Source organism: Sinocyclocheilus grahami, unplaced genomic scaffold (genome assembly GCF_001515645.1).
Source record: "Sinocyclocheilus grahami isolate Dianchi unplaced genomic scaffold, SAMN03320097.WGS_v1.1 scaffold102.1, whole genome shotgun sequence".
Lineage (NCBI taxonomy): Eukaryota > Metazoa > Chordata > Actinopteri > Cypriniformes > Cyprinidae > Sinocyclocheilus > Sinocyclocheilus grahami.
Genome location: NW_015505281.1, coordinates 1666591 through 1682893, shown reverse-complemented (window position 1 = coordinate 1682893; position 16303 = coordinate 1666591). Strand labels below are relative to the sequence as shown.

The 16303-nt window shown below is 37.9% G+C and overlaps 2 protein-coding genes across 8 annotated transcripts in view; one reads left to right on the top strand and one right to left on the bottom strand.

The window, feature by feature from the left end:
* Nucleotides 1-204: 204 nt before the first annotated feature.
* Nucleotides 205-10897, top strand: LOC107588330 (serine/threonine-protein phosphatase 2A 55 kDa regulatory subunit B beta isoform-like). Its single transcript, XM_016276388.1, has 10 exons — nucleotides 205-569; nucleotides 1009-1107; nucleotides 2418-2515; nucleotides 3618-3759; nucleotides 3860-3972; nucleotides 4048-4225; nucleotides 6322-6486; nucleotides 7864-8033; nucleotides 9178-9269; nucleotides 9380-10897. The coding sequence occupies exons 1-10, from the start codon at nucleotides 518-520 to the stop codon at nucleotides 9735-9737; spliced, it is 1467 nt and encodes a 488-aa protein (XP_016131874.1). The 5' UTR covers nucleotides 205-517; the 3' UTR covers nucleotides 9738-10897.
* A 214-nt stretch (nucleotides 10898-11111) lies between these two features.
* The window catches only part of LOC107588332 (C-terminal-binding protein 1), a 31319-nt gene continuing 26127 nt past the window's right edge, over nucleotides 11112-16303 (bottom strand). For 6 of the 7 annotated variants that reach the window (XM_016276393.1, XM_016276394.1, XM_016276396.1 and 3 more), the window contains one exon: nucleotides 11112-12716. In XM_016276393.1, the coding sequence (XP_016131879.1) occupies nucleotides 12530-12716 (187 nt within the window). In that variant the 3' untranslated portion in view covers nucleotides 11112-12529. Of the gene's footprint in view, nucleotides 12717-15471; nucleotides 15525-16303 lie in introns of all 7 variants that reach the window. The other variant, XM_016276397.1, reaches the window with a different exon arrangement.

Sequence of the window (16303 nt, the reverse complement as noted above, 5' to 3'; positions counted from 1 at the left end):
AGCTGTATCAGTATGAGGCTGGAGTGGGGGGTTGCTGCTCACTGTGATGCTGAGCCGCTCTCTCATTGGCCACAACTCCCTGACCAGTGACACGATTGGACGGGAGCATGTCACTCAGCATCTCTCTGTGATGTGCTTTGGAGGAGGAGTCTATGCAGCAGAACAGACAGAATTTTACCCCTCCCTCATTCTTTTGCACAAACATCAGTATGCCTACGCACAAGTCCAGCTGTCATGTGTTTACCTCTGATTTCAGGAAAACCCAACAGGAATGAATTAACCAGACGAGTGTAGATGCATCCCAGCTGAGCCAAGAGATTGAGCTTTTCCTTCAGTGTTTTTCTGAGGAGTTTATATCAGCCTCTTCGTGTGGACTTACTGCTCATAAACCCCATGACGCTTTGCAGCAGACCTTCATGCTGATGGCTGAAAAATGGATGGTGTGCTGCTCATGCATCAAACAAACACGCACCTTCACAGACATCTTTTGTACAAACCAACAGAGCAATGGAACTGAATGAATACATCAGCAACTGAACACGACTGTAAGCACAGCAATGTGACAGAAGGTAAAAGAGTGTTTTTCTAAGTATGTCTTGTTATTCATTTGAATTTTCCTTTTCGTTCATGCTGTCTGAATATTTACATGCATAAATGTGCTTTGTGATCCTCTTTAATGGCTTATTGAACAGATGGAGATGTTTATATACATATGTGGCGGACCCCCTCCCCCCGATAATCTGATGTTTATATTGATGTAGAACAGGATTAGATCCACTAATCTCAAATCTAGGCCCATTGCAATACATCAGGACTATACTGTATATCTGGATGGTTGTGGTTTATCTCTTCTGCCGCTCATGTGACCTGCATGTTTGAATATCAGTGTCTGGAATCGTTCCAGCAGAGGAGAGAGAGTCTCTTTGGCAGACATCAAAACACCGGTAGCATGTTGTAACCCTTCCACTCAGATTTGAAGGCTCATCATGAGACTCTGCCTCTTTGCAGGATTGGTAGAGCTGCAGCCCCGCCCTTGGTTCTGTCCCAGAATGCTGAGCCCGGTTCTCTGTTCCGATCTCGCAGCCTTGGAGCCAGAGTACACAGAGGGTAACACACACACACACACACAATCACACGCTACAAACACTCACAGTAGCTAGCTACAATGCCACTCAAAAGTTTGGACACACTTGACTGAATTTGTTTCTTGCAAGGCTTTGCTGAAATGCTTGAAATTACAAGACAATGATAAGCATCTTTATATGAAGCAGTCAACAAGTGGGAACTAGTTCAATACTGTTTACAACCAGTGACGGCGCTACACCGGGGCTAAGGGGGGGCTATAGCCCCGTCAGAATTTTTAATAGCCTCAGTTTAGCCCCATTTCTTTATGAAGTAACTCTGACGTCATCAATATCATATATTTTCTTAGCACCCCCACATATTGGTCTAGCCCCCCCTTAGCACAGGTAGAGAAAAAATTCTGGCGCCGTGCCTGTTTACAACCATCCCATGATGCAACTCATGACGTTTTGTGAGAGAGCAAGCAGTGTTATTTTAATATCAGAGACTATTACAATTTTTAACAGTTTGAATTAGTTGTTATATTTTCCTTTTCATTTAATTTATCAATGTGCTATACAAATAAACTTGCCTTGCCTTGCCTTGCCTAATTTCAGTTAAAATTTTAGTGATTTTTGTTGTGTTTTTGTCATTTTTGTTACATTTTGTTATTTTTATTTCACTTTTGTTATTAGTAATTTTAGTACATAAAGTTAAACTGTATGAAAATGAGAAATGCTTCCTTAGCAACTAGCTGAAATAAAACAAGTATGTTATATATATACAGTATATATATATATATATATATATATATATAAAAATTTAAACAAACTTTTTAATCACTTTTTTTTCATTTAACTATAATAACCCTGAAGGGGGTCTGAATACTTTCCGTACCCACTGTATATATAAAAATTTAAACAAACTTTTTAATCACTTTTTTTTCATTTAACTATAATAACCCTAGTGTACAGAGCTGAATGCTGAGTCAAAGTATGATCATTCCAATTTACCATTTTGATGAATACATCATTTCCATTTTTTTTCATTCGTGCTAATTCTGATGACTTTCCCATCATTTTAAAATGCGAAAATTAGTCATAATAAAAACTGAAATGTCCAAACTTTTGACTAGTGATGTAACTAGACACTAGACAGAAAAACCCTTTGACCTTTGTATTAACAAAGTGAACGTGCACCTTTGCATTTATGCTGTTTTTGGATCTATGTTCAAATACAAATATTGCATTCATTTACTTTGGCAAAGCAGTGTGAGGCACATCTGATCTTAAATAGAATTTTACCAAAGCGAAAAGACATTTTTTTTTTCTTTTTCATTCTTGTCTGTGATCCAGCGGATGTCATCTCTACGGTGGAGTTCAACCAGACCGGAGAGTTCTTGGCCACGGGTGATAAGGGTGGGAGGGTTGTCATCTTTCAGAGAGAACCACAGGTCAGACAAATCTCTGAATAACACATTTTTTATGTTCCCTTTTTCACAAACTTCCTATTGAAACAGGAAGCTGGAATAGAACACTGAAGCATTTTTTGTTTCTTTCTTTTCTTTCTTTTCTTTTTTTCAGTCAGTAACTTTCAGTTTACATCAGTAGCACCATTATTTTCTTGCTGTTGTGAGTTGGCGCAGATGATATTTATAATATATTGGGAGGAGACATTATCATTGTAGATTATCATCCTTACGTATCTTGTCAGTTTTGGCAGTTTATGTAAGAATTGTTTTATGAATGATTTACACCCAAGATTATTCCCCTCATGTTTTTACAATGAGACCCAATAAATGTTAAAAGTGCATATCTTGTTTATGTTTATTTTGTTAACTTTTTGCATACAGATGGCCTAAAAGTGCACAAAACCACAATGCTTTGATTTAGATTTCACAGGGCCTTTTATAATTAAATTGTTTCAGATATTTTGTTTATTATAATAAATCATATTTTAAATGTTACCTAGTTTAACCTATTATTATAATATTTACTTAGTACAGGACGTAAGCAGCAATATTAAGAAAAAACAAATCATGGACCCTTTTGTGATGATGCTTTTCCGCAGTTATTAACATTGTGAATCTAGACAGATTTGGTATATTTCCATTCTTAAAAATATTGCATTTATAAAACTATATGTTATATAACCTATAAAAGGTAATTACTACTTGTGTTATCTTTGACTAATATTTAAATTAGTTTGATGATCTGAAACATTAAAGTGTGATAAACATGCAAAAAAATAAGAAATCAGGAAGGGGGCCAACACTTTTTCACACCACTGTAAAACTAGTTAAAGCTGCTGTGTGAGTGTTTCTAATACTGACAGCTGAGGGAGTGACAGCAAATTTGATATCTTTCCCTCTTCTGACCAATTAAAACAATCTCTATTTGTTTTCCACTTTTTGGAGAGTCATAGAAATGCTATTGTGAACTTCCTCTTCTCTGGAATTGTGAAAAGTCCATTCATTTTGTTGTGGACAGTTAATTCATTCATGCAAACAATGTCACTATTTTCTGTTATCTTGTCCCCTTGCCTCTCTCTTTTAGGGCGAATATAATGTTTATAGTACATTTCAGAGTCATGAGCCTGAGTTTGATTACCTGAAAAGTTTGGAGATTGAGGAGAGAATCAATAAGATTCGCTGGCTGCCTCTGCATAACCCCGCCCACTTCCTCCTCGCCACCAATGGTAAGAGCTGAAAGCCTTGCTAACACAACCTAATCTCACTCAATGCCAAAACACCGTACTGTTGCTTTAAGAATAACATACTTTTTGTATTTCTTTCCAGACAAGACCATAAAGCTGTGGAAGGTGAGTGAGAGAGATAAGCGAGCAGAAGGCTATAATCTGAGAGATGAGGAGGGCAGACTGAAGGACCTCTCTACAGTCACCACTCTACAGGTGTGTTGCATTTCTCCTTCTGTTTTCTTCTCTTCTTTATACTTGTTTCCTGATGTGAGCTACTGCATTGTCCAGGTCCCTGTCCTGCGGCCGATGGATCTCCTGGTGGAGGCGTCCCCACGGCGTGTTTTTGCTAACGCACATGCATATCACATCAACTCCATCAGTGTCAACAGCGACTGTGAGACGTACCTGTCCGCCGACGACCTGAGAATTAACCTGTGGAATCTCAACATCACTGACCGCAGCTTCAGTATCCTCATGCATCGTACTGTAAATAAGATCACTGAGAGATATGGGGTTTTATATTTGTGTTTATTAAGCAAAAATGCAGTTTCTAACATGTTGGGCACCAAACATCTTTTCAGAGGAAATACTGAAGAAAGCATTTTGCTAAAATAGCCACAGATGTAAATATACATAGATTTCTCATTAGCAGCTGTTTCTATAGGCTGCTGTATGTAAGCTGTCTGCCCTATTGTCAAAGATGAAAACACTCCAGAGCAAGTTGTCTGTGCATCTGCAACCGTAGTTTTACGCATGCATGATTATCTATATCTGCAATAGACTTCAGTGGATGATTTTGCTACACTAACACAATGCAAGACAAAGCTGTTAGCTTAACACGCCATTAAAAAGTTACCTTAGTTTAAAAACCTGTAATATTGAGTTAATACATATAAAAACACAAACCAATATATTCTCACCTGTGAAATGTTATCCCATTTCTTCTGAATTTAAATCTCGGTGGTTGAAAACTCATCGATTTTTACTATGAGTGACGACATGTTGACCGTTCCAAGATGGCAGATGCATTAACATGTCTGGAGCGGTCGATTGTGGAATCTATGTATATGAATGAATGAATGATGCATTTATATAGCGCTTTATTGTGTATTGCTGTACACCCAAAGCGCTTTTAACAATCATGTGGGGGGGTCTCTCCTCAACCACCACCAGTGTGCAGCATCCACTTGGATGATGCGACAGCAGCCACAGGACAGCGGCGCCAGTGCGCTCACCATACACCAGCTACAGGTGGAGAGGAGAGAGAGTCATAGAGCCAGTCAAGTGGTTGGGGATCATTAGGAGGCCATGATTGACAAGGGCCAGGGGGGCAATTTGGCCAGGACACCGGAGTTACACCCCTACTCTTTTACGAGAAGTGCCATGGGATTTTTAATGACCACAGATAGTCAGGACCTCGGTTTAATGTCTCATCTGAAAAACGGTGCTTTTTGACAGTATAGTGTCCCCATCATTATACTGGGGCATTAGGACCCACTCAGACCACAGGGTGATCACCCCCTGCTGGCCTCACTAACACCTCTTCCAGCAGCAACCTAGTTTTCCCAGGAGGTCTCCTATCCAGGTACTGACCAGGCTCAACCAGCTTCAGTGGGCAACCAGTCTTGGGCTGCAGGGTGATATGGCTGTGGATGTATATGGCTATATATATACTGTATATGGCTATATTCCACGCCAGTGTATGGTAGCGTTCTGTTTATTTTAAGCACATACTGCAGTTTTTCGTCTGTTGCTTTAAATGCTCGAGCTCTTTAAAGTCAAGTGGATTCTTATTGGCTTTGAATGTTTTTTATCGTTCATCAGCTGGAAAAAAATTATTTTGATACTAATTCTAACAATACTGTTGCTTTGTGTCGTAATCATAATATAGTTGTAGTGGGGATTTCCCTATTCTCATAGAATTTGAATGATTATTAAAACGTTATAGTTATAGTGATTGTTATCATTATATAGTTATTTTTCGTGTTGTTTATGGAGCTATGGAGGCCCATTTCTGCCACTGAGTCAAAAAAATTATTCAAGTTAATTGTGACTTTATCTCGCAATTCTGTCTTTTTTCTTGCAATTGTAAATTTATATCTAGACATTGCGAGTTGTTTATATCTTTTTTGTCAGAATTGGGAGATTCACAGTTGTGGGTTTATATCTCGTAATTCTGAGATGTAAACTCGCAATTGCGAGAGAAAAAAGTCTGAATTGTGAGATAAAGTCACAAATACCTTGTTTTATTTTTTATTCAGTGGCTGCAACAGGCTTCCATACTTAACAGTAAAGGCCCTTAAAAGTCGAGTAGATTCTGATTGCCTGTTGATGTTTTTATCATTCATTGATATGCGATATCGATATAACGATATATTTTCTCTGTTGTTATTGTTATAGTTGTGCTGTGGACTTCCCTGTTGTTGTATGATTATTAAATTTATTGAATTGAAATGTATCGTTATATTTATCATCCTTGCTGTGAAGTGGCCTTTAAAAATGTTATGAATACGGGGTGTCATAAAATCAGAGTGTTGGGTTTCCTCAGTGAATTTCTCTCAGATATTGTGGATTTGAAGCCAGAAAACATGGAGGACCTCAGTGAGGTGATCACGGTGGCCGAGTTTCACCCTCACCACTGCCACCTGCTGGCCTTCAGCAGCAGCACAGGAACCACACGCCTCTGCGACATGAGAGCCAGCGCGCTCTGTGACCAACATGCCAAACGTGAGCCACGCATACGCATGTAATACAAGCTACCGCCAAGCAGGACATTTTCCTGGATGAACATACTTTGTTGGTCTTGCAACAACATTCCTGTCAACCATAACCATGAACTACCCCTGAACTCAGAGTGCTGTTCCAAGACTTATAAGGATGTTGATCCAAGAACATATCCACTAAAACACCCACATTACAAGTCTTCTCAAAAATCTGGGTTTTAGGTTAAATAAAATGTAACGGGTAAGTTCACCCAAAAATGAAAATTAGCCCATAAATTACTCATCCTCAAGTCATCCTAGGTGTATATGACTTCCTTCTTTCAGACGAATCCAGTCGGAGTTATATAAAAAATTGTCTTTGATCTTTCAAACTGTTTAGTGCCACTCAGTGGGTGTCGCATGCATCAGTCCAAAAGAAGTGAAAAAAAATACGCTCATCCATTAAAAAAAAAGTGTCTCACATGGCTCCGGGGGTGTGAACAAAGGCCTCGTGTAGCGAATCGTTGTGTTTTTGTAAGAAAAATATCCATATTCAAAATGTAATAATCACTTTAATGTAGCTTGCGCTCACTGTTGTAAACGGAAGCAGCTCCGGGCGGATGACGTATGAGGTCTGAATTGTGCATGCGCCGCTAAGAAGTGACGAACGCGGAAGCGCAGCGGAGAGATCAAAACAAAACAACGGTCACTAATTAGAAGTACAAAACGAGGATTTGTAAAGAAGAATGTCGGAGGATTTCGATATAAGCCAAGAGGAGACTGGTTTTCCTTTGCTAAAGTAAGGACACTTTGCTTCCTTTGCTCCTGTTAACAAACGTTGGTTTTCACGAGACTCACCGGCGCATGCGCAACGCTGACCTCAACGTCATCGCCCGGAGCTGTTTCCGTTTACAACTGTGAGCACAAGCTAGATTAAAGTGATTATGTTTTGAATATGGATATTTTTCTTACAAAAATGCATCGATTCACTACACGAGGCCTTTGTTCACCCCCCGGAGCCGTGAGAGACTTTTTTTTTTAATGGATGGGCACTTTTTATTTCACTTCTTTTGGACTGATGCATGCAACACCCGCTGAGTGGCATTAAACAGCTTGAAAGATCAAAGACAATTTTTAATATAACTCCGACTGGATTCGTCTGAAAGAAGAAAGTCATATACACCTAGGATGGCTTGAAGGCGAGTAATTTATGGGCTAATTTTCATTTTTGGGTGAACTAACACTTTAAGTTAAATAAATCACTTAAACTTCCAGATCTGAAACCCAATTTGCCATTGTCAGTATTTAATGTAAGGTGGTTTACTTGTTATAGTATTAATGTCCTAATAGTTTATATTTTTATATTGTAATGTTGTGTGTGTATATGTGCAAACTCCATTAGTGTTTGAAGAAGTAGTGGATCCATCCCACCGATCGTTCTTCTCCGAGATCGTTTCCTCAGTGTCAGATGTGAAGTTCAGTCATAGCGGCCGCTACCTGCTCACTAGAGATTACCTCACTGTTAAAGTCTGGGACCTCAACATGGAAAATAAACCAGTGGAGACATACCAGGTCTCTCACCTCCTCACTCACTCACACTTATACACAAACTCACACAGTGTTTCAGTGAGAAAATATGCAAGCTTCTCAGTGCATATGAAGCTGGTTTGGCTTCACTAACACAAACATAAGAAAAAGTACCACTGCAATACTGTGTTTCTTGTACAACCACAATGGTGTTACCATTGGTTCTTAATTCTGAGACTCATTCCTGTAAAATTAGAAATAGGTGTGATATTATGAAGATAAAATGTTGTTTGCAACATTAAATGGATTTATATATTTATTGCACTAAATTATTATTAAAATGTGGAAAATATTTACTTCGTATTAAGTTAAGTTTCTGCCTTCTATTAAGTATACATTATTTAAAAATAAATATAATTAAAATAAATTATAAAAAAATATTAAATGTTGCTATTGTTAAATAAAACAAACTGTTATCAAAAATAATTGTTGTTAATTAAAATGAACTTAAAATACAAATACATCTAAATATTAAATGAAAAACTAACTTCAAAATAAGTTTAAAGTACTAAAATAAAAATAAATGAAAGCTAAATAGGAATAATTATAACAATAAAAATACTCGCAAATATATAAAAATAAAAATGACAAATTACTAAAACTTCAAAAAATGGAAAAATAGCAGCTAGTAAAATATGAATATATATATAGTATATCAATTATACTAAAATACATATACACAGCGATATGCACATTATATACAGTGGGTACGGAAAGTATTCAGACCCCCTTAAATTTTTCACTCTTTGTTATATTGCAGCCATTTGCTAAAATCATTTAAGTTATTTTTTATATATATATATATATATATATATATATATATATACTGTACAATATAAATAAATCTAAACAAATCTTCAAGCAATAGTGAGGGCAGCCACAGTACATTTCTTTGATGAAATGCAACAGAATCTTGATGTGGTTGGATAAAAAGTAAGGTAAAATCTTTAAAAATGCCTTTCATTCTCTATTGGAAAGCAGAAAAAGTACAGTTTATACAGCTACAAGCAACATTCCTGTTATACGGTTATATTTAAAGAAGCTTGACTGCATGCATCGTGTACTAAACATGACTAACCTTATCTCTTATGTTTTTGTACAGAATTCTCATGTTTGCTTGTGTTTTTAGGTCCACGACTACTTGCGAACCAAATTGTGCTCTTTGTATGAAAGCGATTGTATTTTTGACAAGTTTGAATGTGCCTGGAACGGAACGGACAGGTGAGGCCAATCACCCTCAAAACATCACCTTTGACCTTTGAAACATAACCCGAGCGGATCCAGCTGCTCTGAGTCTGTTCCCTCTCAATCCCTCTCTTCTTCCTCTGCAGCGTGATCATGACAGGCGCCTACAACAACTACTTCCGAATGTTTGACCGGGCGAGTCTGCGTGACGTGACTCTGGAGGCCAGTCGGGAGGTGTGCAAGCGGCGGGCGGTCCTGCAGCCGCGGCGCGTGTGCGTGGGCAAGAAACAGAAAGAGACGGACGTCAGCGTGGACAGTCTGGACTTCAGGAAGAAAATCCTCCATACCGCCTGGCATCCCAAAGAGAACATCATCGCCATCGCAGCCAGCAACAACCTGTACATTTTTCAGGACAGACTGACGCCCAACGGACATCACAACACGCCGGAAATACAGAGCGCGCCTCCCAAGTGGCAGACGCAACCAAACCCTCCCACATACTAAATTCAGTTCATTTCATGCCCTTTATGATCACATTTCCCATCTGGATTCAGTGTCGCCAGCATCACAACAATCTCATGAACTGTTATGAACATATATAACCCCCAAAATTGAGTAATAGGACCTATAACCGTGGTCCGAATGAGAATGTATCACTCCGATTCTAGCGCATGGCATGCAGTATGAACACTTGGGTTAGATAATGTTAAGCTACCCTGACACATTCAGATCGCACATGCATGTTTACAAAGCTGTTGAACAGGGCTTATTTAACAATGACGATTGTAAACGAATCAGACGCTTTATAACGCTCTGCAGCGCTTGTGTAGAATTAAGTGTCCGTTCGTTCGTTTTCCTTGGTTTGACAAACCGCTCAGGGACTCTCTAAGGCCTCTTCTTATGTTCAATGGCAAAACGCACCAAAACGAAATCCAGAACAAGCAGAGGACAGGATGCAGGAATTATGGAGGTCTGCTGAGAGACATTGCTGGAAGGAAAACAGCATGTGCAGGGATCAGTTTCATCACCACCCCCACCTCAATGTGTAAAGAACATTCCCAGTTCAATGCTTCTGACCACCTACTTACAGGCGCTTGCTAGCTAGTGCACTGGTTTGATGATTTTATCTTGTGTGTTAAAGTAGATCAAGCTAAAGTGAAAAAAGAATTTCCCACCCTCATGTCATTCCGAAATCTATTGTGGAACACAAAAAGAGAAATTTAGCGGAATGTTCATGCTGCTCTTTTCCACACAATGAAAACATATAGTATCTTCAGTATATAACAGTCATGAGACAGGCAAGATGTAATGTAGTTTGCCGTTGATGATGGTAAAACCTAATATGTGCGAGTATTCGTGAGATTTTAATGCTATAGTGGAAGGAGAACATTTTCTGTGAACTTAAATTTGCATCGGAAGTCGTGACAGATCCTTTTACCATATTGTGAGGTACGTTGGTGTGAATCGGATTAACGAACAAAATATAGGGCGGGAATTGTTTCTGTGCGCTTGATGGTGGCAGATCTCGAAGGGTTTCGAATTTCATCCAAAATGAAAATTCAACTTTTCTAAATCCATGTTATTGTTACTCACTACAACCAAAAAATTGCCAACCTACAATTTCTACAATATTTTCTAATTGATCTTCCCTTTAAAAATTAAATTAAAAATTAAAATTTCAATCAAAATGTCAGGTTGATTTAGTCAGAATATATATACAAATCATATATAAATATTAATATATATATACACATTTCTTAAATATATACGCGCGTGTGTGTTTATATAGGCCTACATATAAATATAGACAGTACGTAACATATATATTATGTAAAAACAAACTTTTATTTTGGATGCGATTAATCACGATGAATCGTTTTGTCAGCTCTCTATAATTTTTTTTTAATTAAATAAAACCTTTTTGGAGCTGGATAAACCCAGATGAACATTCTTCAAAATTTCTCCATTTTCACATTGGTTTTGAACAACACGAGTGTGAGTAAATTACATAACATTTGTGTGAACGAATCCTTTAATACAAATTCTTCAGAGCGAGCTCGATCACAGCTTTGAGGTTAAAACCCAATTCCCCTGTATGAAGTATTTTCAGCATGATGCCTGGTTGGTACCTTTTGATCTGCATATTACAGAAGTAACGTCCACAAGCGGGCGCTCACAGTGATTGTGTTTATATCCTGAAATGGGTTCAAATACAAAGGAAACCTGAACCTGCACTGTTTCTCTTGTCCTGGCATGACATCAGCTCGAGAGCAACTCACAGAAACGCTGCCGTGTCGTTTAACTCAGACTTTTATTTCATTTAAAATAATTCATACAAATGCATACAGTCACAAACATTTCTTTTTGGATTCTGTTTAACGAAAAATATTAATATCTCATAGTATATATAGTATGTATATTGCTAGCCTACCACTTTACCAGGAAGGAAACTATGTAGGCGATGGAGAGCTGCAAGTATCCCGGCATCCTGAAAAACACGGTACAATCAAGTCACACACAAACAGGCAAGCATTACGCCAGCTTTGCACAAGACAAATTGTTTGTTTTTTTTTGTTCAAAAACTGAACTTTTCTGTTTTCTTTTTAACCTTTAACACAGAAAGTAATACATGCTCTAAAAATAAAAACATACTGAGTGTAGTTATTTAAAGTACTGTACTGAAATTTGACTACAAAAGACAAATGGGTACAAAAACAATGCACTATGTGGTTTAATTTAAAAGGAAGGGAGGGGGGGGGAAATAAATTTTCCTGAGAGGGTGTGCAAATCCCGCCTCTTTCGGGGCTTTGAAAATCAAACGAGCGAAACTAATATGCTTTTTGTTATGGTATCTATAATCAGGTGGTAAGATGCCTCCCTTCATGCGGTTTCAGTTTTTTTTTCTCATCTACAAACCACTGATGATGCCTTAAAAACTGTACACAAACAGGTTACATTCATGTAATAGCTACTGTTGTTTTAATGAAACCCATTAGACAGACAAAATAACAGATAAAAGATCGCCCACTGCACTTGGACAGACTACAATCTAAAACAGCAGGATTTTGCATCAGGGAGAAGTTTGAAATCCACAAGATTTTCTCTTTTTTGTTGTTTTTTTTCCCACTAGACACTTCAAAGAGCGCAAGTCCACCACCTTCAGTCGAAGAGTTGGCTACTTCGGAGTCGTGGTTATTTTTAGTGGCTGGTTCTGAGCCCGGGAGCCTGTTTGCACTCCTCTTCTTTGGGGTAAAGAAGGACCAGGAGAGTTCTATAGTGGTACTTTGAAGAGGGGGCTACAACTGTTCGTTGGGGTGCTGCTCTCTATCGGGTTCAGCTTTGCCGGTTTGGCCAGGTGACGGGGCGTGTGGAGGGTGGGCTGCGGTGGACAGGCTGTGGGCGATGGGCACGGTGCTTGGCATGATGCCCTCCACTGGTGGAGGCAGACCCCCTGAAGCCAGGCTCACAACGCTTTGGGGGTACCTGAGGAAGGGGAAGAATATTAACGGCAGCACAGCGATGGCCCCTACTGTAAAGCCATCCAAGGAATGCATTGCAAAAATGTGGATTATAAATGGAGGGTTACTACAATGATCTGATTGGATGAGCCACGTTTAAATATATCTATGATGTGATGCATCATATTCTACAATCTCGGTCAGTACATTTTTATTCTTTTATTCAGCAAGGATGCATTAAATTTATCAAAAGTGACAGTAAAGACTTTTCAAAAATTCCTATTTCACTCATATAAATGCTTTTGAAATTTATATTCAGTAAAGAACCCTAAAAATTTGCTTTGCCATCGCAGGAATAAATTGTAATTTAAAGCTGCAGTCCTCAAGTTTTGCCTCTTTGTCGCCATCTCTGTTTGAAAACCTAGAATTGCAGCTGTGTGCGGAATTATCTAGCTTGCGTGGGTTGTGAGTCGGCACGGCTCGAGCGCGGATGAATCTAATGTTCTGAAGAGTATGTGTGGCAGTCAGTCACCGCACCGGTGTGGATATTGTACTTTGCACTCACATATACTTGGAATATATGACTCAAATTAGCATTTTCACCGTATACTGCCATCTGAACAAGTAAGTAACAAGTCTGCCACGTTTGTTCTGACCAACTGAGGAAAAAATCATTACAATAAATCGTGCTACCAATGGTGATTTAATATAAATGAGCTCATATCACATCAAACCGTGCAAATTATTATTATTGTTATACTTTATTCTCAAATAGTTAATTGCTAACAACATCATCATTGGGGACTATGAGAATAGTGTGTATAAGCGAGTAGATTTCGATTTCTGTACAGTCTAATCTCTAATTGCCATACTATTCGAATTTCATTAGGATTGGGCGATGTCTACCAAATTGGCATCAGACGATGTCTACAGTGAAACATCGTGATGGATGATGACATCGGGGGGCAGGGTTAGGGGTATGCCTGAAGCGTGAAACAAATAACGCGTTCTACGGAGCCACTACAAGGTTAGCCGCTTGCTAGCGGTAGCCTGTTGCATTACAGTACATGAAAGTTAATTTACAACATACACAGAGCAAGGAGAAATGTCTGATAGGACGACAGCAAATGATTTCCAGATCCTGAGCACCAATGACAAACATCTAATCTTGTCAAATGTGTGGCAAGTACTGCTGCTCCATAGTATAGAGTCCTTGTGATCGCGAATCTCGAAAGTGAAAGTGAAATGAGAGCGTGCAATCGAAAGCGGTTTCAATAGCGGCTCCCTGATGCCCGCAATTTATATACAGTCGCCTATACTTACCCAACGATATAATTGCGAGAAAAAGTATTGAAATATTTTTTTTATCCTCCCTTCTCATAGGCTATTTATTCCCTTTAGGGTTTCCGTATTACACTTAATTTCCTTTCCAAACACGGAACTGGGATGCGGCGGATTGCGGGGGTGGGGTTGGGGGGGGGTAGGAATCACGATGTCAGCTTAACATCGTAATGTCTGTCAGCCATCGGCGATGGACCATGGCATCGTCTATCGACCCAACCCTAAATTTCATATTAAGAAATTATTTTAACCCAAAAAGCAAATTATGCTCCCTTCGAACTGGTTGTCTTTAAAATACAAATCTTGTGTAATCCCAGACTATCTGTAATCAGAAGCACATTTAAAACTGGAATATAATTTAATTTAATTCACATGTGTTTCATAAACACATAATCCTTTATGGATTACAATCCGCCATCAAAATGATACATTTAATTATTCCAGCTGCTGTGAGAAAAGGCTATAAACGATCCTTCACCTGCAGGATCCTCACATGCGATAGCCTTCTAGCCGGGACAACTTCTCTATGTTTACAGACATGACGTAATGACGCAGCGCCATGCTTGAATTTCCCGCGAAAACCTACCCGTACCACTCAAATTAGAAAACATTATTATAAGCTAACCGTTGTGAATCGGGCTAAAGTAAGGCGATAGTTTTGAACACTGGCTGGTTATGTACTTGCTCAAATATTGATTTCGGATGATTTTTAACCAAAAAAAGGTTACAGACTGCAGCTTTAATCTAAGCTTTTATAATTAAAGACAACAGTTATTCAAAAATTGTAATGTTTTTACGGTATTTTGGATTAAATAATTGCAGACTTGGTGAGCATCAGAGACATCTTTCAAAAACATAAATATTAAAGAATGTTACCGCAAACTTCTGAACGTGTATATTAATGCAGCATCTTGCACACCAACCGTAAACACCCAACAGTTAAGCTAATGAACCATATAACTAAACATTAAAAGTTTGTGTGTGTGTGTGTCTTTTATAAGCCGTGTGTCACAGTGACTTTACCGTGGCATGGGAAAAAAAAGATTCTATAAAACCAGGTAAAAGTAATGAACATTTCAAACATTTCTATCATGAATATGCATTATAGTTATACTCTAGACTCTATAATAGTTATATATATTGATTCATGAGCAAATTGTTCACTTGAATTGGTTCTTTTCAATGAATCAGTCGAACATATCAGTCATCAGTCTGAATCAAAACTATTTCAAAAATTCTTATCCAGTAATCATAAATGAATCAAATATCAAAAAACAGGGTAATCCTTTAAATGCACTGTGTGTCTGTTTTAAAAATGAATGACTTTGTCAGTAGATATCAATTTCTGTTTTCAATTTCTTGAATTATTCTATTCTATTATTATTTATTATATACAGTAGGGGTGTAACGGTAAACAAACATGACGGTTCGGTACGTACCTCGGTTTTGACGTCACAGTTCGGTATGATTTCAGTACAGCAGGGGGAAAAAACTAAACATAAAATTGCTTTTTTTATTAAACAGTGGTTTACTGAACAAATTGCTCTTTCTTGAAATAAATTCAATTATAATTTAAATTTTCCTAGCGAAAAAAATCTACCTCAGCTTATGCTCTAAACTATAGGAGCCCTTTTACATTACTGTAAGCGTACAATTAACAACAGAGCCCAAACTTAAATTTAATTACTATTTATTTTTAAATATAATAATCAACACTCAAATTGTATACAAACATAAATTTCACATAATGCAATTTTTAAATGAAGTTCTAAATTCTAAAATTTCTATTTGCTGTTGAAATATATTCAATTACACAGTGGCTGTCATAACTTGTTTCATAACAGATTTATTTAAACACAAATTAATAATTAAGACATTGCTAACAGGTAAAGTAAAATATAATGAGAATAAAGTCTAATATTTCTCAAAATGCTCTTCTCTAGACTTCATTTCTCTAGTAAACTAACAAGCTGTGGACACTGATGACTTGCCTGAGGTCAGTGAAATGCTACAAAATGCATTTTGTTTTGACGTCTTTCCGCGGTTGAAACACTGATTGTGCGATTACATACGGCATGAGATGTTCATTCATGTTTATTTCATGTTAAAACCAGTAGTAAAGAGGAAGGGATGATCGCGCGCTGCGCTGCCGTTTGAGGCGTAATACAGCGATCTGTCACGCCACAGGAAAGAGCGTAAATTTATTGTTTAAATTTCCTGAAAAAATTGACGTAATTTGAAAGGTGAGATTTTGTTTCATTTCAAAAGTAA

Excerpts from the sequence above, each read along its gene's own strand:
- LOC107588330 (XM_016276388.1), top strand. The coding sequence starts at position 518 with ATGAATACATCAGCAACTGAACACGACTGTAAGCACAGCAATGTGACA. Across the intron at positions 8,034-9,177 it reads AACCAGTGGAGACATACCAG|GTCCACGACTACTTGCGAAC; the intron begins GTCTCTCACCTC and ends TTGTGTTTTTAG. Across the intron at positions 9,270-9,379 it reads GCCTGGAACGGAACGGACAG|CGTGATCATGACAGGCGCCT; the intron begins GTGAGGCCAATC and ends CTTCCTCTGCAG.